The following is a 22,781-nucleotide window of genomic DNA, read 5'->3' on the forward strand; positions in this document are numbered from 1 at the left end:
CGGCGCCGGCGGGACTCGGCTTTTCTAGCGTGGCCGCTCGACCCACCCCAGACCGTGAATTGCTGGGGGGGGGGGGGGGCGCCATATAGCGGCCGTCTCCGCGCCGGCGCGAATGGTGCCGGTTCTCCGCTCTCCGGAGAATCGGCGGACCGGGTCGGGGCGGCGTGGTGTGATTCGCGCCGGTCCCGGCGATTCTCTGCCCCGGCCCCGTGGTGAGAGAATCCCACCCAAGATGTTGCAATGATGAATTGATCCTTTCATGCCAACGTCATATTTCTTCAGCCACTGGCTAATGTAGATACAGGTGTAAAATGGGAGCAACAAAGACCAATTTCTATTCTAGGATTCCAAACTATCACTGAGCTGAGACATTTAATAATACTCAGAACTCACCCTAAGGCCATCTCTGATTTGCTGTTCATCTTGTTCATAACTAAAAGACTCAGGTGAGACTGAAATCTTGTCATCATGCAGCACAGATGAGTATACATATTTTTTCTTTCTCTGTAAATTCATGGAGCCTAATAATATGGTGGCACAGTGGTTAGTACTGCTAACCCAGGGACCCGGGTTCAATAACAACCTTTGGTCCCTGTCTGTGTGGAGTTTGTACGTTCTTCCCGTGTCTGCGTGGGCCTTCTCTGGGTGTTCTGGTTTCCTCCAGTCCAAAGATGGGCGGGTTAGGTGGATTGGGCATGATAAATTGCCCCTTAGTGCCCAGGGATATGGGGTTAGGTTATGGGGATATGGCGGAGTGGACATGGGTAAAGTGCCCTTTCGATGGGTCGGTGCAGACTCAATGGGCCAAATGCCCTCCTTCTGCACTGTTGGGATTCTATGAATAATATTTAAATACTTCATAAATTGTCTCAGCCAGCCAAACCCATTAGCATTTGGCATCAAAAAGTCAAATACATCACTATTATTTCTTATTGACTATAAATACACTGAAGGATTTTTACTGCTGAATACCCCTCTCTTCCAAGTAGCAATAATAAAATATATGTTAACATATTCAGTGATTGTCTTATTCAGTTAATTTTTGAATGGTACTTCTTGAGAAAATAATATGTTTGTGCTTTAACTATAAGAGCACAAAATGGGAAATTATGTTTTGTGTAACTAAAAAAGGGAGGTAAAATCACACATTTAAAGAATACTTCTAAAATTGCTGAGTATGCTTTCTGTTAGTATCTAATGTGATAAACATTCATTTGGTTTTCTTTTCAATTTCTTTGGCACTTGTATAACAGAGTCATGCACATACCACAGACCCCTGGCTCATATCAAACCACTACTGTGGCCTGTGTATAATAGTCTTGCAAAGTAAGCCAGATCCGGTCCATGCATGTGATGTTGTTTGTAATGAAGTCTAAACACAGAATGGCAGTGAGGCATGACAGGAATGTATTTCCATTGGACATGGCTGTGTATAAAAAAGCATAAGCAATCCGTGTCCAGAAGGTCCGTTCAGCTGGCCAAGAAGGAAGACTAATGTTATTGTACATTGGCTGTCATCCTGCCAGCCCTCCCTCACAGATTTGTTTCTCTTTGCTGTCTGTTTGCTCAGGTGGACAGTGACACCATTTGGAATGAGATGCACTCGTCCAGTGCTGCACGCATGGCCGTTGGCTGTGTCATTGAGATGGCTTCCAAAGTGGCCTCTGGAGAGCTAAAGGTGAGGTCCAGCAACGTTGTGTGTGGGAATTATTGAGGAAACAAGAGACAGAGAAAATTAACTTAAATAATAAGGCCTGTTCATTAGGAAATAATTGGTTGACTGAGCAACTGCTGATCTGAAGGGTAACTGCCCACATGATTGTAATGCGCTGTGAAGTAGATCACTTGTATCATCACATTATTGTCCTCCTTCTGTTCTTTTAACTTCACTCTTCTTTGTACCAAAGTGTCTGATAAGCTTTATTTCCTGAAAATAAATGTTCACAGGACAACAAATAATACAAGAAAATAAATATTCCCAGTATAATGAACCTGTGGTAAACCTGAGCTTGATGAAAAGTTTTAAATTTATACGGCCTGAAAGGCAGCATGACGGCACAGTGGTTAGCACTGTTGCCTCACGGCACCGAGATCCCAGGTTCGATCACGGCTCTGGGTCACTGTCCGTGTGGAGTTTGCACATTCTTCCCGTGTTTGCGTGGGTTTCGCCCCACAACCCAAAGATGTGCAGGGTAGGTGAATTGGACATGCTAAATTGCCCCTTGATTGGAAAAAATGAATTGGGTACTCTAAAAAAATTTTTTAATTTATAATTCCTTGGCCCAGTCCAAGGTTAGTCAGAATGGGATAGAATTTGTTTCTGCTATTTGAACCAAGTTCTTTTACAGTTTATTACAATCCAAAGCAAAACATTTTTTAAATAGGTAGAACATTAAACATTGAACTGCATCAAAATTAAAATCCTTCACACAGACATTGGGCGGGATTCTCCGAGCCCCGCGCCGGGCCGGAGAATCGCCGCAACCGCGACGCCGCCCCGACGCCGGCGCGATTCTCCGAGGTGTGGAATTTCGGTGCAATTTGCGGCGGCGCGTTTGGCGCCGGACCGCCGATTCTCCGGCCCGAATGAGCTGAGCGGCCACGAGGAATCGGCAGAGTCCCGCCGGCGCCGTTCACCCCGGTCGCTGCCGGAGGGAACTCTGCACAAAGGGTCGGGGGGCGGCCTGTGGGGCGGGGAAAAGTGCTCCTTCACTGGGGGGGGCTCCGATGGGGCCTGGCCAGCGATCGGGGCTCACCGTTCGGCGGGCCGGCCTCCCCCTCCCCCCCCAGGGCCTACTTTGTTACGCTTCCGGCCCCAGAACCCACGTGCCATGTTGCTGGGGCTAGAGCGTTCCGTGAGTCTACCGCGCATGCGTCAGTTGACGCTTCGCCACTGCATATGCGCAGGTTGGCACCGTCCCCAGTCCACGCCAGAATGTAAGGCTGGAGCGGTGTGAACTGCTCCAGCACCATGCTGGCCCCTGTGGGGGCCAGAATCCCTGCTGCCCACGCCTGTTTCACGCCGTTGTGAAACGCGATGGCATTCACGACGGCGTGGACACTTAGTCCCACGGTCAATGAATCGCACCCAAGGTTCTTCAACTGGGGATTTATTTAGTTGAATAAATGTGTGAGAAGTTGGTCAGTTTTGGCTGGAAGTATATACCCTGTGAGGCTATATTTTGACAGTAAAATCCCAGGTGACGAGCAGGAAATAAATGGATATTTTCTCTTTTTATAATGAATATTGCAGAGAGTTGTTTCAAGCTGGGGAGTACAAAAATGAGAGAGTAGACATGTGAAAATGGGTTGCAAACTTGAAAAATTCCTGCCTTTTTATATGTCATCTGTTACATCCCCACCCCGTCATATCTCATAAATTAAAACAAACTGCCTGCTAAATGTTTAAACGATTCCATAGTAACCCCTGCTTCAACTCATAATAAAACTCTCGTTCCACTGTACAATAAATCACTGACAATTTTTTCAGGTGTGCTCTTTCCTGTTCTGGGAATGCCACATTGTAATTGCTCTCTAATTTCATAATTCATCCCTTTGCATCCTCCCTTCCCTACTGCTTGTAGCGCACAAAGACTCCATGAGACGAATATAGTGAAGTCGATGAGGCTTTATTAAGCGTGTCTGTTCCCCAGCAGCCCGATAGTAAACTGGCATGCGGGGGAAGACACCGGCTTCTTATACTCCGCCTTCAGGGCGGAGCTTGAGGTCAACGGCCAACCAGGACCCGGGATCTGTCAGCCAATGACATTAGGGCTTCCAGTCCCACATGACCCCCAATACATACTACCACATTCACCCCTTGTCAAAATTGAACCCGGCGGGGTGATGCTTCGTATGGTGGTAAGGGTTTACAGGGCTGGTCCTGGGAGGATAGAACAGTTACATGGTAGTACAGTATTGGACAGTTTCGTCCTGTTACAACTATTTACAGAGGGTATAGGAAAACAAAATGTTCATTGAACAGTCCATCTTTGTTTTACATCAACGCCACGAGTCGGTCGGGCGGTCTGGTCGTCCGTGTCGATCGCCTCGGCCCCGGCGGTGGTGGTGCTTGTACCAGTGTTGTCGCCTCCGGGAGCCGCACGGTTTCAGCTGTCGGTGCAAAAGGGAGGGGAACTGATCCTCCTGGGAAGGGGGCGGTCGCGGGGTGCGGCGGTGGCAAGAAGGGGGGTGGTTGGGTTGATGGTGTCGGGGGGGTGTGCGTGGTGCCGGCGGGTGCCAGATCCCGCAGGGAGACCGTGTCCTGTCGGCCGTCGGGGTACTCCACGTAGGCGTACTGGGGGTTTGCGTGGAGGAGGTGAACCCTTTCGACCAATGGGTCCGCCTTATGTGCCCGCACATGCTTTCGGAGCAGGATGGGTCCTGGGGCCGCCAGCCAGGTCGGCAGCGACGTTCCAGAGGAGGACCTCCTAGGGAAGACAAGGAGACGCTTGTGCGGCGTTTGATTAGTGCTTGTACATAATAACGACCGGATGGAATGGAGAGCGTCCGGGAGGACCTCCTGCCACCGTGAAACTGGGAGATCCCTGGACCGTAGGGCCAGTAGGACGGCCTTCCAGACGGTGCCATTCTCCCTTTCTACTTGCCCGTTCCCCCGGGGGTTGTAGCTGGTCGTCCTGCTTGAGGCTATGCCCTTGCTGAGCAGGAACTGGTGCAGCTCGTCACTCATGAAAGAGGACCCCCTGTCGCTGTGGACGTATGCGGGGTAACCGAACAGCGTGAAGATGCTGTTCAGGGCTTTAATGACTGTGGGCGCGGTCATGTCGGAGCAGGGAATGGCAAAAGGGAAGCGGGAGTATTCGTCCACTACATTAAGGAAATATGCGTTGCGGTCGGTGGAGGGGAGGGGCCCTTTGAAATTGAGACTGAGGCATTCAAAGGGGCGGGAAGCCTTAATCAGGTGCGCTCCATCTGGCCTGAAAAGATGCGGCTTGCATTCCGCGCAGATGTGGCAGTCCCTTGTGACTGTACGGACCTCTTCTAAAGAGTATGGGAGATTGCGGGACTTGATGAAGTGGTAAAACCGAGTGACCCCCGGGTGGCAGAGGTCCTCGTGGAGGGTTTGCAGGCGGTTAATTTGTGCGTTGGCACATGTGCCGCGGGATAGGGCATCGGCGGCTCGTTCAGCTTTCCGGGCCGGTACAAGATCTCATAGTTAAAGGTGGAGAGCTCGATCCTCCACCTTAAGATCTTGTCATTTTTAATCTTGCCCCGCTGTGCATTATCGAACATGAAGGCTACCGACCGTTGGTCAGTGAGGAGAGTGAATCTCCTGCCGGCCAGGTAATGCCTCCAATGTCGCACAGCTTCCACTATGGCTTGGGCTTCCTTTTCCACTGAGGAGTGGCGGATTTCTGAGGCGTGGAGGGTTCAGGAGAAGAAGGCCACGGGTCTGCCCGCTTGGTTAAGGGTAGCCACTAGAGCTACGTCGGAGGCGTCGCTCTCGACCTGGAAGGGGAGGGACTCGTCGATGGCGCGCATCGTGGCCTCCACTTTGATGCGGCTGAAGGCCTGGCAAGCCTGTCGACAGAGGGAAGGTCGTGGTCTGTATTAGGGGGCGGGCCTTGTCTGCGTACAGGGGGACCCACTGGGCGTAGTACGAAAAGAACCCCAGGCAGTGTTTCAGGGCTTTTGGGCAGTGCGGGAGGGGAAATTCCATGAGTGCACGCATACGTTCGGGGTCGGGGCCTATTATCCCATTGCACACTATGTAGCCCAGAATGGCTAGCCGATCAGTGCTAAAAACGCACTTGTCCTCGTTGTACGTGAGGTTCAAGGCTTTGGCGGTCTGGAGGAATTTTTGGAGGTTGGCGTCGTGGTCCTGCTGATCGTGGCCGCAGATGGTTACATTGTCGAGGTACGGGAACGTGGCCCGTAACCCATGTTGATCAACCATTCGGTCCATCTCCCGTTGGAAGACCGAGACGCCGTTTGTGACGCCAAAAGGGACCCTTAGGAAATGGTATAATCGCCCGTCTGCCTCGAAGGCTGTGTACTTGCGGTCACTTGGGCGGATGGGGAGCTGATGGTAGGCGGACTTGAGGTCCACGGTGGAGAAGACTTTATACTGGGCAATCCGATTGACCATGTCGGATATGCGGGAGAGAGGGTACGCGTCTAGTTGTGTGTACCTGTTGATGGTCTGGCTATAGTCAATGACCATCCTTTGTTTCTCCCCTGTCTTCACTACTACCACCTGCGCTCTCCAGGGACTATTGCTGGCCTGGATTATGCCCTCCTTTAGTAGCCGCTGGACTTCGGACCGAATGAAGGTCCGGTCCTGGGCGCTGTACCGTCTGCTCCTAGTGGCGACGGGTTTGCAATCCGGGGTGAGGTTCGCAAACAAGGACGGGGGTTGCACCTTGAGGGTAGCGAGGCCGCAGATAGTGAGTGGGGGTATGGGGCCGCCGAATTTAAACGTAAGGCTCTGTAGGTTACATTGGAAGTCTAAGCCCAGCAAGGTGGGGGCACAGAGTTGGGGAAGGACGTTAAGTTTGTAGTTTTTGAATTCCCTCCCCTGTACCGTTAGGGTAACTATGCAGAATCCCTGGATCTGTACGGAGTGGGATCCTGCAGCTTGGCAAATCTTTTGTGCGCTGGGGTAGGTAGTTAAGGAACAGCGTCTTACCGTGTCGGGGTGTATAAAACTTTCCGTGCTCCCGGAGTCAACTAGGCATGGCGTCTCATGGCCGTTAATTAGGACCGTTGTCGTCGTCGTCTGGAGAGTCCGGGGCCGAGCCTGATCGAGTGTAACCAAAACGAGCCGTGGTTGTAGTAGTGGGGTGGGGTCCGTTGTTGCCGTCCAAGATGGCGTCGGGGATGGACAAAATGGCTGCCCCCATACATCGCACGTGGCTGAGGGGTCACAAGATGGCGTCGGGTTGGACAAAATGGCCGCCCCCATGCGTCGTACAGGTCGGGGGCGGTCCAAGATGGCGGCGCCCCTCCTCCCCTCGTGGTGGTCGGGACCCAAAATGGCGGCGTCTGCGGGTCGCACATGGTGTGCTGGGGGGTCTGGGGAGCGCTAGGACCGCGCGGAGTTCCTTCACTGCGAGCGCCAGGGCCGCGGGCGCTAGGACCGCGCGGAGCTCCCTCACTGCGAGCGCCAGGGCCGCGGGCGTTAGGACCGCGCGGAGCTCCCTCACTGCGAGCGCCAGGGCCGCGGGCGCTAGGACCGCGCGGAGCTCCCTCACCGGGGACAGCGGTGGTCGGGGCCCAAGCCGGCGGCGCCGGCGGGTCAGGCGCGGGGCCGCGAGCGCAAGGAGCGCGAGGAGCTCCCTCACCGGGGACAGCGGCGGTCGGGGCCCAGGTAGGTTGCGCCGGCGCGTCAGGCGTGGGGCGCGGGACGGGGGTGAGGGCCCAGGTTGGCGGCGCCGGCGGGTCAGTCGTGGGGCCGCGAGCGCTGGGACCGTGCGGAGCTCCCTCGCCGGGGACAGCGGCAGTCGGGGCCCAGGTAGGCGGCGCCGGCGGGACAGGCGCGGGGCTGCGAGCACGAGGAGCGCGAGGAGCTCCCTCACCGGGGACAGCGGCGGTCGGGGCCCAGGTAGGCGGCGCCGGCGGGTCAGGCGTGGGGCGCGGGGTGAGGGCCCAGGTCGGCGGCGCCGGCGGGTCAGGCGTGGGGCGCGGGAGGGGGGTGAGGGTGGCGTTCGGGACGCGAAAGACCCATTCCTCTCCGTGGAGAGTGTTGGCCGGCACCCAAATCGGGAGTGCCGGCGGCAGGTCGTACATGGACTGCGGGGAGGGGGGTTGGGGAGCGTAGGCGGCGTGCAGGGCTCCCAGTTCTCCCGGGGCCGCGGTGGTCGGGACCCAGGGCGGCTGCGCCTGCGGGTCGCACATGGCGTGCTGGGGAGGTTGGGAGGCATAGACTGCCTGTATGGCTCCCTGTGGCCCCGGGACGGCGGCGACCTCGTGGGATCGGCACACCACCGCATAGTGGCCCTTTTTCCCGCAGCTTTTGCAGATGGCTGCGCGGGCCGGACAGCGTTGTCGGGGGTGCTTCGCCTGGCCGCAGAAATAACAGCGGGCGCCCCCGGTGCGACTCGGCGTTTGGACTGCGCAAGCCTGTAGGGTGTCCGGGGGGGGGGGGGGTTTGCCGCGACGGGTACGTACGGGGCCCAATGGCCTGCCGCGCGGTCGGGGCCGTAGGCATGGGTAGCGCGGCGTAGAGCTCGTCCATCGATTCTCCGGGAGCTTGCCGTCTCATCGCGAGCTGGTAGCGAGCGTAGATTTGGTTAACCGGGCGGACATAGAGACTTTTCAGTGCTGCGAACGCCGTCTGGAAATCGTCGGTGTCTTCAATGAGGGTGAAAATCTCCGTGCTCACCCTCGAGTGCAGGACCTGCAGTTTTTGTTCATCTGAGACCCGGCCGGTGGTCGGTCTGAGGTAGGCCTCGAAGCAAGTCTGCCAGTGTTTGAAGGCTGCTGCCGCGTTCACTGCGTGGGGGCTGATCTTCAGGCATTCTGGAATGATCCTGAGCTCCATAGTCCTTTTTAGGCACGCTTAATAAATTGTAGCGCACAAAGACTCCATGAGACGAATAGAGTGAAGTCGATGAGGCTTTATTAAGCTTGTCTGTTCCCCAGCAGCCCGATAGTAAACTGGCCTGCGGGGGAAGACACCGGCTTCTTATACTTCGCCTTCAGGGCGGAGCTTGAGGTCAAAGGCCAACCAGGACCCGGGATCTGTCAGCCAATGACATTAGGGCTTCCAGTCCCACATGACCCCCAATACATACTACCACACTGCTTAAATTTAAAAATAATTCTTGCCAGTTCAGCCCTCTATCCCAGTTAAATTAAAACACACTTGGCGCGGGTGGTGGTTGTGCTGCCGCCATTTTTGGTGGGCGGGAAAACCGGTGGGGGCGGGAATCCAACAGGAGTCCCTAAATGGCTAGTACAATGACAGGATTTCATGTTGGCATTTCCCCTCACCAGCCACCCTTACCCCTGTCCACTCCAACAGAGTCGGAGGCAGTACTGGGGTGCAGTGCCAGGGGGCTTCCATTGGGAAGGTTTGGGGTGGTGGGTTTCCTTGGGGGAGAGGGAGTCCTATGTCCATGGGGGACTCTTTTTAAAAAGAAATTCCAGTTGGGGCACCCTTTAAAAATGGCTCACCGACTTGTCACGGACCGAGATGGCTGGCGGGGCTCTGCAGGATGTTGTGGGTCCCACCACTTTTTTTTTTTTTCAAACTGCTTGAACATTTGGCGGAAAAAGCCAGCAAGGCAGCTGGCGGGCTGCCTCCGCTTTTCCCCCTGAGAAAACATTTTGAAATAAAATTCTGCCCTTTATTTTGGAACCATTTCCTCGGAACAGACTACATAATCTACAAATCATAGTTGCAAAACTTCTTCAGCTAGCTCGTATTGTCACAGATTATAGAGTCATTACAGTACAGAAAGAAGCAATTCGGTCCATCATGTTCATGCCAGTTCTGTGGAGAGAAATCCATTCAGTCCCATTCCCCATAGCCACGCAAGTTAATGTCCCTCAAGTATCCATCCAATTTAAATCATTGAACACCTCTGCTTCCAGCAAAATCATAGGTGAGAAGGCCGAGGGTCATTACCACTCACTGCTTAAAAAGTTGTTCCTCACTTGCCCCCTGCAACTTTTGCCCTAAACCTTAAATATGTGTGCTCTAATCCATGTATCATCAGCTAATGGGAGCAACTTTGGGCTGAATTGCCTGCCGCCAATAGCAGAGTTTCTAATGTGGCGGAGATTGCAGTGTAGGACAAAAAACGGGATTGACGCTGGCTGTTCCGATGCTCTGGTCCCCTGCTGATGTCAGGATGGAGATTCACGTCCGGTGCCAGTGGGAGGATGCAAATGGCCTTTACTAACCCATTTGCATCCTATTAGTGGGCGGGGCACCATTTTCTCCGAGCACGCGTGATTCTCCGGGCCGCTTGGCCGGGAATCATGTGGGCGAGAATTGGTGCAGGTCTTGACAAACGTGGCCCTGACACAGTGGATCTCGCAGTGAGGCAAGGGCATAACTCTTTAAGGGAGCTACCCCCAAAGTCTGTTGGAGAGCCACCCTCCCACCCACCCACAATGCAAGAACTGCCCAATCCCACCCCAACCAGACACCCCTCCCCCTCACCAGAGACCTCCTAATTAGGGTGACTCCCACCAGAGACCCCTCATTAGAGACACTCCCACCAGAGACCCCTAATTAAAAGGACCCCCACCAGAGACCTGCCAAAAGAGTGATCCCTTCCTGGAAACTAGAGAGCAGTCTAGACAGAGGCAGTCAAAAAAAATCATTGCTTTAAAACTCATCTGTGCAATATACCTGCTGGCTCAGACACAGGAAGCAGTACCTGTCAACTCCTGGAAAGAGAAAACCAGTCAGCTGGGTTTAAACTTCCTCAGATCTGTGAACTTGCCTTCAATAGGCTCTGATTGACAGCTTTCACACACGCTCAGCAGTCTGCATTGTTTCATTCTCTTATGGCGAGTCTCTGATGGGCATCTCAATATTAGGAGGTATCTGCTTGGAGTCTTTCTAATTGGATGAGTCTTTGTTGGGGGTCTCTCCTGTTGGGGGGACCCTGCTGGGGGTCTCTCTAATGAGTGGGTCTCTGGTGGGGTCTGTGGGGTAATAGGGCTGTGGGGTGGCGGATGGCGGGTCAGGTCCACGCACGGTCGGCGCCATGTTCTATGCCGCATCCGCTGGAGGTTGTCAGCCGTGCGCATGCGCGGCCAGGGACCCAGCCATTCTCCAGCCGTTTTTGGCATGGGAGCCGGGAGTTTCACCTGGCGCCGTTGCTAGCCCCCACCGGTCCTGGAATCGGTGAGGGTTTCATGCAGATATTTTGGTTGCAAATGACCACACATGCTCCGCTCGCTTCAGCACTTAGCTGCTGAAATGGAGAATCCAGCCCATAGTCTCCCAAACAATTAGGATATTGGCGTCGGGCAATGGAGAATCCCGCCCCTGCCTCTTGCCTTTATCTACCATATCTGAACCAGCTGCCATAATCTTGTAGACTGCCAACAAATCTCGCTTTAATCTACTTTGCTCCAAGTAAAACATTCCCACCTTCTCCAGCATAACCATGTAGCTATATCAATGGAACCATTTCAAGTCTTCACTGCACCCTCTTAAGAATCTACACATCCATTCTAATGTGTGGTGACCAGAACTGGATGTAATGCTCTAGTTGTGACATTGCTAGAGATTTATAAAGGTTCAGCATTGTGTCCCTATTTTTCTACTCAGTCGATCATATTTTAATCAGGAGTCATTTTAAAATGGCAGAAGTGATCCGAGTCTGGGCTTTGAGTCTCCATTCCCAGCACCCCAATTGCCCTCATGCAGAATCATGATGCAGGTAGTGAGTCTGCATTCCCAACATGACTAGTTCCACTGCAAGGATAAGCATCTCCTACCTCCGCTCTCTGCAATTTTTATAGAGTTGGCTAGCTTCTGGATAATTACTGGTTCACAGCATTTCAGAGGAGTCATGAAGCATAGTCAGGATTTGGAACATTTTGAAAGGTAATTTGCCCATTCCATTCAGACTCAGTGCCAACTTATGCCCCCCACTCACTCCCATGATGTCCATGAGGTCCCGTGGCACCTTATGGACATCAGCCAAGCCTCATTATGTATCCTTAGCTGAGAGCCCAGACTTTTAAATGGATTAACTCTGTGTGGTAGTATGCTTTAGGGGTCATGTGGGACTGTGAAGCCATGATGTCATTGGCTGACAGATCCCGGGTCCTGGTTGGACGTTGACCTCTAGCTCCGCCCTGAAGGCGGAGTATAAGTACCTGGAGTCCTCCCCCGCAGGCAGTCTACTACTGAACTGCGGGGGAACAGTCACGCTTAATAAAGCCTCATTGACTTCACTCTATTCGTCTCTCGGAGTCTTTGTGCGCTACAATTTATTAAGCGTGACTAAAGGACTATGGAGCTCAGGATCATCCCGGAATGCCTGAGGATCAGCCCCCACGCAGTGAACGCGGCAGCAGCTTTCAAGCACTGGCAGACTTGTTTCGAGGCCTACCTCAGAACAGCCACCGGCCGGGTCACAGAAGACCAAAAACTACAGGTCCTGCACTCGAGGTTAAGCACGGAGATTTTCTCTCTCATCGAAGACGCAGAGGATTTCCAGACGGCGTTCGCAGCACTAAAAAGTCTCTATGTCCGCCCAGTAAACCAGATCTACGCTCGCTATCAACTCGCAACGAGACGGCAAAGTCCCGGAGAATCGATAGATGAATTCTACGCCGCGCTACTAATTTTGGGACGAGCCTGCAGCTGCCCGTCGGTGAACGCAAATGAACACTCGGACATGTTAATGCGCGATGCTTTTGTGGCAGGTATGAACTCCTCCCAAATCCGCCAAAGACTTCTAGAAAAAGAGTCGCGAGGACTCTCAGAGGCACGGGCCCTAGCAGCCTCCCTATACATGGCCGCGCGAAATACCCGCGCCTACGGCCCCGAACGCGCGACAGCCCATTGGGCTCCGTACGTACCCGTCGCGACAAACCCACCCCCCCCGGACACCCCACAGGCTTGCGCGGTCCAAACGCCAAGTCGCGCCGGGGGTGCCCGCTGCTATTTCTGCGGCCAGGCGAAACACCCCCGGCAGCGCTGCCCGGCCCGCGCAGCGATCTGTAAGAGCTGCGGGAAAAAGGGCCATTTCGCGGCTGTGTGCCGGTCCCGCGAGGTCGCTGCTGTCCCGGGAGAACAGGGAGCCCTGCACGCCGTTTACCCTCCCCAACCCCCCCCAGCGCCCCATGTACGACCCGCAGGCGCAGCCACTCTGGGTCCGGACCACCGCTGTCCCGGGAGAACAGGGAGCCCTGCACGCCGTTTACGCTCCCCAACCCCGCCCCCCCCCCGCGCCCCATGTATGACCCGCCGGCGCTACCACTTTGGGTCCCGACCACCGCTCTCCCCGGAGAAGAGGGAGTTCTGCGCGTCTCTAACGCCCCCCAAACCCCCCCCCCCCCGCCCCACGTATGACCCGCCGGCGCTACCAATTTGGGTCCCGACCACCGCTGTCCCCAGAGAAGAGGGAGCCCCGCGCGTTCCTAACGCTCCCCAACCCCCCAGCGCCCCATGTGCGACCCGCAGACGCCGCCATTTTGGGTCCCGGCCACCACGAGCGGAGGAAGGGCGCCGCCATCTTGGACCACCCCAGACCTGTACGACGCATGGGGGCGGCCATTTTGTCCACCCCCGCCGCCATCTTGTGACCCCCCAGCCATGTGCGATGCATGGGGGCAGCCATCTTGTTCACCCCCGACGCCATCTTGGACGGCAACAACGGACCCCAGTGTCGACGGCTCCACGGGGTTCGAAGAAGACGCTCAACCACTACAACCACGTCTCGCTTCAATGACGCTGGACCAAGCTCGGCCCCGGACACTCCAGACGACGACGACAACGGTGCTGATAAACGGGCAGGAGACACCATGCCTAGTCGACTCCGGGAGCACGGAGAGCTTCATCCACCCCAACACGGTAAGACGCTGTTCTTTGACCATCCATCCCAGCGCACAAAAGATTTCCCTAGCTGCAGGATCCCACTCCGTACAGATCAAAGGCTTCTGCATAGTTACCCTAACGGTGCAAGGGAGGGAGTTCAAAAACTACAGGCTCTACGTCCTTCCCCAACTCTGCGCCCCCACATTACTGGGATTAGACTTCCAGTGCAATCTACAGAGCCTTACCTTCAAATTCGGCGGCCCAATACCCCCACTCACTATCTGCGGCCTCGCAACCCTCAAGGTGCAACCCCCATCCTTGTTTGCAAACCTCACCCTGGATTGCAAACCCGTCGCCACTAGGAGCAGACGGTTCAGCGCCCAGGACCGGACCTTCATTCGGTCCGAAGTCCAGCGGCTACTAAAGGAAGGCATAATCCAGGCCAGCAATAGTCCCTGGAGAGCACAGGTGGTAGTAGTAAAGACAGGGGAGAAGCAAAGGATGGTCATAGACAATATGGCCAGACCATCAACAGGTACACACAACTAGACGCGTACCCTCTCCCCCGCATATCCGACATGGTCAATCGGATTGCCCAATATAAGGTCTTCTCCACCGTGGACCTCAAGTCCGCCTACCATCAGCTCCCCATCCGCCCAAGTGACCGCAAGTACACAGCCTTCGAGACAGACGGGCGATTATACCATTTCCTAAGGGTCCCATTTGGCGTCACAAACGGGGTCTCGGTCTTCCAACGAGAGATGGACCGAATGGTTGATCAACACGGGTTGCGGGCCACGTTCCCGTATCTCGACAATGTAACCATCTGCGGCCACGATCAGCAGGACCACGACGCCAACCTCCAAAAATTCCTCCAGACCGCTAAAGCCTTGAACCTCACGTACAACGAGGACAAGTGCATTTTTAGCACCAACCGGCTAGCCATCCTGGGCTACGTAGTGCGCAATGGGATAATAGGCCCCGACCCCGAACGTATGCGCGCCCTCATGGAATTTCCCCTCCCGCACTGCTCAAAAGCCCTAAAACGCTGCCTGGGGTTCTTTTCATACTACGCCCAGTGGGTCCCCCAGTACGCAGACAAGGCCCGCCCCCTAATACAGACCATGACCTTCCCTCTGTCGACAGAGGCTTGCCAGGCCTTCAGCCGCATCAAAGCGGATATCGCAAAGGCCACGATGCGCGCCATCGACGAGTCCCTCCCCTTCCAGGTCGAGAGCGACGCCTCCGACGTAGCTCTAGCGGCCACCCTGAACCAAGCGGGCAGACCCGTGGCCTTTTTCTCCCGAACCCTCCACGCTTCAGAAATCCGCCACTCCTCAGTGGAAAAGGAAGCCCAAGCCATAGTGGAAGCTGTGCGACATTGGAGGCATTACCTGGCCGACAGGAGATTCACTTTCCTCACGGACCAACGGTCGGTAGCCTTCATGTTCGATAATGCACAGCGGGGCAAAATCAAAAACAACAAGATCTTAAGGTGGAGGATCGAGCTCTCCACCTTCAACTACGAGATCTTGTATCGTCCCGGAAAGCTGAACGAGCCGTCCGATGCCCTATCGCGCGGCACATGTGCCAACGCACAAATTAACCGCCTCCAAACCCTCCACGAGGACCTCTGCCACCCGGGGGTCACTCGGTTTTACCACTTTATCAAGTCCCGCAACCTCCCATACTCTTTAGAGGAGGTCCGTACAGTCACAAGGAACTGCCACATCTGCGCAGAGTGCAAACCGCATTTTTTCAGGCCGGATGGTGCACACCTGATTAAGGCTTCCCGCCCCTTTGAACGTCTTAGTCTGGATTTCAAAGGACCCCTCCCCTCCACCGACCGCAACATATACTTCCTTAATGTGGTGGACGAGTACTCCCGCTTCCCATTCGCCATCCCCTGTTCTGACATGACCGCGGCCACAGTCATTAAAGCCCTGAACACCATATTCACACTGTTCGGTTGCCCCGCATACGTCCACAGCGACAGGGGGTCCTCCTTCATGAGTGACGAGCTGCGCCAGTTCCTGCTCAGCAACAGTATAGCCTCGAGCAGGACGACCAGCTACAACCCCCGGGGGAACGGGCAAGTAGAGAGGGAGAACGGCACGGTCTGGAAGACCGTCCTACTGGCCCTACGGTCCAGGGACCTCCCAGTTTCACGGTGGCAGGAGGTCCTCCCGGACGCCCTCCACTCCATCCGGTCACTACTGTGTACTAGCACTAACCAAACGCCTCATGAGCGCCTCCTTGTCTTCCCCAGGATGTCCTCCTCTGGAACGTTGCTGCCGACCTGGCTGGCGGCCCCAGGACCCATCTTGCTCCGAAAGCATGTGCGGGCGCACAAGTCGGACCCGTTGGTCGAAAGGGTTCACCTCCTCCACGCGAACCCGCAGTACGCTTACGTGGAGTACCCCGACGGCCGACAGGACACGGTCTCCCTGCGAGATCTGGCGCCCGCCGGCAACACACACACCCCCCCGACACCAATCACCCAACCACCCCCCTTCCTGCCACCGCCGCACCCCGCGACCGCCCCCTTCCCAGGAGGATCAGTCCTCCTCCCAGGCCCGACCAGGAATGAAGCCCAAGCTGAAACCGTAAGGCTCCCGGAGACGACAACACCGGAACAAGCACCACCACCACCACCGGGGCCGAGGCGATCGACACGGACGACCAGACCACCCGACCGACTCGTGGCGTCGATCTAACAGTACAACAGAACTTTTAACGAGAACATTTTGTCTTTTCCTGACGATTACTGTAAATAGTTTGAAACAAAAAAAAAAAACCTTGTACATACTGTAATAACATGCAAAAGTTTTCCTCCCAGGACCAGCCTTGTAAACCCTTACCACCATGCGAAGCATCACCCCGCCGGGTTCATTTTTAACAAGGGGTGAATGTGGTAGTATGCATTAGGGGTCATGTGGGACTGTGAAGCCAAGATGTAATTGGCTGACAGATCCAGGGTCCTGGTTGGACGTTGACCTCTAGCTCCGCCCTTAAGGCGGAGTATAAGTACCTGGAGTCCTCCCCCGCAGGCAGTCTACTACTGAACTGCGGGGGAACAGTCACGCTTAATAAAGCCTCATCGACTTCACTCTATTCGTCTCTCGGAGTCTTTGTGCGCTACACTCTGTTTACATGATAAGAGAGAAGTGTTGGCCTTGCTTGATCAATAACCTGATGAAGTTATTAAGTTACTTTTTTCTGTGAGCTCTTTTGTCAATATCTCAATATTTATTCACACAAAATTTAAAAGTGTCAAGAGCTTAAAGGTTCTGTTATTGATACATTAATAGTCAGGTGGACACTTTCACAGGGTTGTCAGGAAACCACACCTTTTAAAAAAACAATTAATGGGTGTTCTTTAAGCAGTTTCACTCGTGCCATTGTTATTATAGTTTCTGTATGGAGTGTATGCTGGATATTTATGGCATGGAAGGGTCATGAATAAGCACAGAAGGTATGAGAGGCCATAGTTAGTAGATGAGGAATATAAGTTGACATGGGGCTATAAGGGGCCATAGAGGTGGGTGGGGGCATGAGTTGGCTTTGTGTTGGCATGCAGCAGGCATGGGGAATGGGGAAGGCGATGAGTGCTGGAGGGCCAAAGGTGTATCGAAACAACTAGGAGAAAGTCCCAGAGAGCCTAAGTGAGTCTTTTAATCAGCCCACCTTGAAACCCAGCAGTCCCAGTGGCAGACTCCAATCTGTGTTCTGGGGCGGCAGGCCTGATTCCATCCCACATCAACCTCCCAGGACTGAAAATAATGAATAAAATACATTTCCCACTTCCAGCTATCTACCTACCATGGTAGCAGAAATCCAATCCAATGTCTCTATTTATGAAGTCCAAAGTTCCATATGTTTTCTAAATAATCTCTCAATGTGCTGGCATAGATTCCTACCTCCCTCCCCATCGTACTCAACTAAAATGGCGATGGAGAACAGCACCAGCTGCCAGCAATCATTTAATGGTCATTCAGAGGCTGGAGGCAGAATTTCTGCCTCTCTGGATAAGGAACAGAAACAAAACATGCTGGACAATGGCAGCAGGTGTGACAGAATCTGTGGACAGAGAAGGGACTTAACGTTTCAAGTCTCGCTGAAATCCCACCTCAGAGAACAGGCTGCCAATCAGGGCCAGCACATTTCCAGTACCGACGGTGCCACCAGCAGTAGAGAGTTGTAATATGCCTTTAAATTAAAGCAGCATGACATCACTAGAAGGGAAAGTGGCATGTGGCCCAGTCTTAGCTTCTTTGCTTTGAGCAGAGCACACACGCAGCTCTGATGTCTTCAAGCTTTATACCTAAGTATAACTGCTCTCATGTGCTTAGTCTTAATAAATGAAACCACAATGTGATCACCCAATCCCTAATGCCCAATTCATGCCTTTTGTCTTGGACAGTAAATGAGCCCACAATATTATATCATTATAATAACACGAGATGGTGATCAGCACTTGTCAGATATGTAGTAGTCAGATTAAGTAGAGATACAACATGGTGAACAACCTCAGATCATGGTACATGGAACAAGATGATCTTCTACATTCTGGTCAGTCCACAACAAAGTCGCAGCAGTGGAGAAAGCTAAAAACACAGTGTGCTGCCTGCAAAGCTTTAAAGACACACGTCTTTAAAGACACCAAGTTAGCACTGAAATAAAGAGTTAATAAGCAGATAGGTTCCTTGTGGTGGGATTGCAGCACATCGCCTGTCAATTCGTGAGTGGGACAATGCATTAAGAGGACCAGCATCAGTGGGTTAGCTCAGTCAGGAAAGGTGAGTGATCAGGGTGTGAGCCGGATCAATAGTGAGCGAGGGAACGTCAAACAAAACAAAATCATAAAAACCGGGCAAGAGAAGGTTGCCATTATAACGGGCAGCTTTTGGTATTGCTGAACAATAAATTGAATAAAAATAAAGACACCTTTAGTCCGTGGTGCATTCCTGACACAACTCACCTTCATGGGTGGAGAGTCCCAAGAGCTAACGACAATTTGCACCACATTCAGGGGACGCTATTTGAATGACATCCTCCCAGGCTATCTGTTAGCCAAAATCTTTTTCAAGCTCACATGGACTGCATTACATGTAGGGCGCGATCATCCGGCCTCGTTATGTATGCACTCGCTCAGGCGAAACGAGCCGATCTTGTTTTTAGCCTCTCCCGCTATTTATCGGCGTGTTTCGCTTGAGCGAGTGCATATGTAACGAGGCCGGAGGGAGAGTCAAAGTTGGATTCGAAATAAAATTTCAGCACTACCTTCTTGCCAAAACCAAGCTGTGGTGCAATAACAGATTTAAAGTGGAAAAGAATCTGAATGGAGAAGCCAGAGTGAGAGGAGCTCAGGACTGCACTCAGGGGCCCATTTCAAATGGCAGCCTCAACTTGCTTCGACTCAAGACACTGAAATAGAGTCAGAGTTGATAGAAAAGAGGAAGATTTCTTTGAGAAGGTTCCATTGGAGCTATTGCCTTTTTTGTGTTTCAATGGGGGACTGTATGAATTATTGACTTGACAATGCAGTCGCTCCATTTGAATTTCAACAAAGAGGTAAATGGGAATTCATTAGCTCAGTTAGCTGAACGGCTGGTTCGTGATGCGGAGCGACGCCAACAGAGTGGGCTCAATTACTGTACTGGCTGAGGTTGATCATGGAGGCCCTTCCTTCTCGACCTTGTCCCTCACCTGAGGTGTGGGGCGGAATTCTCCCGAAACGGCGCGATGTCCGCCGACTGGCGCCCAAAATGGTGCCAATCAGACGGGCATCACGCCGCCCCAAAGGTCCGGAATGCTCCGCATCTTTGGGGGCTGAGCCCCAACATTGAGGGGCTAGGCTGACGCCGGAGGAATCTTCGCCCCGCCAGCTGGCGGAAACGGCCTTTGTTGCCCCGCCAGCTGGCGCGGAAATGACATCTCCGGGCGGCGCATGCGCGGGAGCGTCAGCGGCCGCTGACAGTTTCCCACGCATGCGCAGTGGAGGGAGTCTCTTCCACCTCCGCCATGGTGGATTCTCCAACCCGGCGGGGGGTCGGAGAATGACGCTCGTGGTGACCATCAGGTTAAATTACCACCAGTCAACTCTCTCTTAAAAGGGTAGAGCAGCCTATGGTCCTCAGGGTCTATGGCGACTTTCATGTGAGACTGCAAATGAGCGCAAGCATATAGGAATCGCATTTGTTGCAAATCTGCCAGATCATCAATGAAACCCTGCAATGCTCTTTATCAATTGGTATGGATCACTGGCTAAAGGGAAACCAATCATTGCTGAAGTCCAAATTAAGGTTGATCAGCAAAAATGATAATAGATTGCAGGAGTTCTTATGTTAGGGTCACATATTTCAGAATGTGAACAATGCTCTCACAAGTTCTGTGGGATTGAGAAGTAAAGTGTCGGGGTTGGCATCGTGGGCACCTCTATATTTCTGTGAGCATCTCAACTGCAACGCTGTATCAGTGAGAAGCTATTCACGCAGACGCAGCTTTGGGCATGACATTGTCTGTCTGCCTGTGAGTGCGAATCGACTATATTTGACCAGTGTTCATTCATCTCCTGAATCTATCATTCCTCATGCAGAAAGAGGATTAAATAAAGGAGTCTTTGGTCAATGCTGTCCTCTTGACGGCGTTGGTCCGACTGTGGGAATGGGAAAAGGGTCCGGTACCACTCAGTCCAGCTTCAGGAAGATCTATGAGGTCTGAGGTTTATGGGCCAGGGGAGCCCCAGTAACAACCTGAAGATCAGAAGGTTAGATTCTAACTGATGAGGCCAGTTGAGCGACCAAGGGTCTACTGAAGAAGACGTTCCTATCTGGAGATGAGCGACAGACAATTCTACACCCATTTGTGCTTGTCAAGAGAGGTGGTAGATCACATCTGGGGAAAAATACCTTCCTGTCTACTCTATCTATGCCCCTTATAATTGGATACATCTCAATCATGTCCCCCTCTCAGTCACCTCTGCTCCAGGGAAAATAATCTAAGTCTATCCAATTTCTCTTCATAACTAAAACTCTCCAGCCCAGGCAACATCTTGGACCCTTTCCAGTGCTATCACATCTCTCCCATAATGTGGATTTTGGAACTGCATGCAATACTCTAGCTGTGATCTACCAATGTTTTACACAGCTCCATCATAACCACCCTGCTCTTAAACTCTATGCCTCAGCTTGTAAAGGCAAGTGAACCATATGCCTCCTTAACCTCTGTATCCACCTGCTCTGTACCATAAGGGACCGGTGCACATACACACCAAGGTTCCTCTGCGTTTGGTGCTTCCCAGTGTCCTGCCGTTTATCACATATTCCCTTGTCTTGCCCAAATACATCACTTCACACTTATCTGGATTGAATTCCATTTGCCGCTGATTAGCCATCTGTTCAGCCCGTCTATATCCTCCTGTAATCAAAGGCAATCCTCCTCACTATTTGTGAACTATCTCAGGCTCCCTAGAGTACAGGGTACAATCGATTGCACACATGTGGCATTGAGAGCTCCATGGCAGTAGCCCGACATTCATTAACAAGAAAAGATTCCACTCCATCATCAGAAGCACAATATGAACTGTTGTGCCAGGTACCCTGGAAGTTGCCAAGATTCATACATCCTGAGTCGTTCCCTTGTGCCTCAAATATTTTGAAGGGCCTCTGCAAATACAAGACTGGCTATTTGGGTATAAGGTGTACCCACTCAAACGGTGGCTCATGGCATCAGTGTGGCATCCTCTGAGTCACTCGGAGAAGAGATACAGCAAGGCGTATAAGGCCCATCACTGAGCAGATCATTGGTATCCTGAAAATGCATTTCCAGTGCTTGGACTGCTCATGTGGGCCTGTGCCCACAGAGGGTGTCCGTATCATCTTGGTCTTGTGTGCCCTTCATAACCTAACCCTTCAAAGGGGGAATCCCTTGCCAGAAGGAAACATTGAGGAGACTGAGAGCTCCTCAGATGCTGGAAGGTCCGGAATCGGAATTGGGAGAAGGAGGTCAGCTTCTACATGAGGATGACCTCAAAGAAGCACAATGTGGAAGACATACCCATGGTTACACTGATAGCCACACAATTCCAGGAGGATTAGCCTACAGGCAGCGCGACGCAGCCATATTCCTTCTATTCCTTACTGCCATGCCAGTGGACAAAACGTTCTCTAGAACCAATGACATCGAGAGCAATTTGAGCATTCAGCCTTACAACGTCAATACTCATGATTCACTAGGTTCTATTCATTGGAAAGGTGAATGGTGCATTTCCATTGCTGCACTCTGGGAAGTAATAGCACAACAGCACAAATTTTGCGTCAAAAGATTTGATGCTGTAGTGGCCACCTTTATGAAAGCATTTTGCAGGCACTTCAGTAAAATGTTTGACACATCTCTAACACAGGGGTAGAGTAACTATCACGAGTCACCTGTACATCACATATTTGAGGTTCACCAAGAGAGGTGAACACCGAGTGGGAGCATAGATCATCCTTCCAATTGGCGGGCACATCGATGCATTTGCACAATGCTTTCAAATGATGACACCATTCTCATGAGCAGCAAATTTATTTACAAAGGTGCAAAGGTGCACAGCGATTGAACATCTGTGACGCAGAAGTGATTTCAGAGCGTCTTAATTTTTCTAACATTCCCACGTTGTCTAGGTGGATCCCAACATCCAGAGCAGCGGATAAGGCAACCTTCTGACTGGCACACCCTGTTGTCTTTGATGGCTTTGTTGGGTGTCCTCCAGAGGGTTGAGAGCTGGAGGCCCCTGGTCTACATGTGGGGCAGGTGCACCCTCCTCGACCTGTAGAGTTGAGGTGAAGGAATCACAGGCTGTGCTCCTCTGGGTCTCAAGCAGCTGATCTTTTTTCCCGTTAGTGCTTAAGGGCCACTGCCTGACTCAATGAGGAAAAGAGGCATATGGAGGGAGGTGAAGGTTCCTGCCCCCCCCCCCCCCCCCCCCCGCTCTTCCTAGCCACTGATGGATCCCTTCAATGCCTATAGTGATAGTGCAAGTCTGAGCTCAAATCTGGCAATATCTGCTTGGATCAAGGTTTCCAAGGTGGTCGCCACTCTTCCCATAGAGACCTTGACACAATCGAATGTTTGAGTCACGACATTAAACAGAACGTGGACGGACTCCTTCATCGTTTTCTCTTGTCTATCGACCGCGCCTCACAACTCTAGCTGATTTTCCATCGCTTATTGTTGCATCTCCTGCATGCATGTGTGACCTGGTCTTTTCTGGAGGCTCACTATCAGACTCGAATTCAATTGACCTCCAGCAGTTCTCCAAGTG

At 52.8% G+C, this 22,781-nt stretch overlaps 1 protein-coding gene across 1 annotated transcript in view; it reads left to right on the plus strand.

The window, feature by feature from the left end:
- The window catches only part of LOC140425184 (histone deacetylase 9-like), a 1,432,561-nt gene that overhangs the window by 1,181,354 nt on the left and 228,426 nt on the right, over positions 1 to 22,781 (plus strand). The window contains exon 19 of the mRNA XM_072509184.1: positions 1,571 to 1,678. Coding sequence (XP_072365285.1) covers positions 1,571 to 1,678 — 108 coding nt within the window. The remainder of the gene's footprint in view (positions 1 to 1,570; positions 1,679 to 22,781) is intronic.

This window comes from Scyliorhinus torazame, chromosome 6 (assembly GCF_047496885.1).
Source record: "Scyliorhinus torazame isolate Kashiwa2021f chromosome 6, sScyTor2.1, whole genome shotgun sequence".
Classification (NCBI taxonomy): domain Eukaryota; kingdom Metazoa; phylum Chordata; class Chondrichthyes; order Carcharhiniformes; family Scyliorhinidae; genus Scyliorhinus; species Scyliorhinus torazame.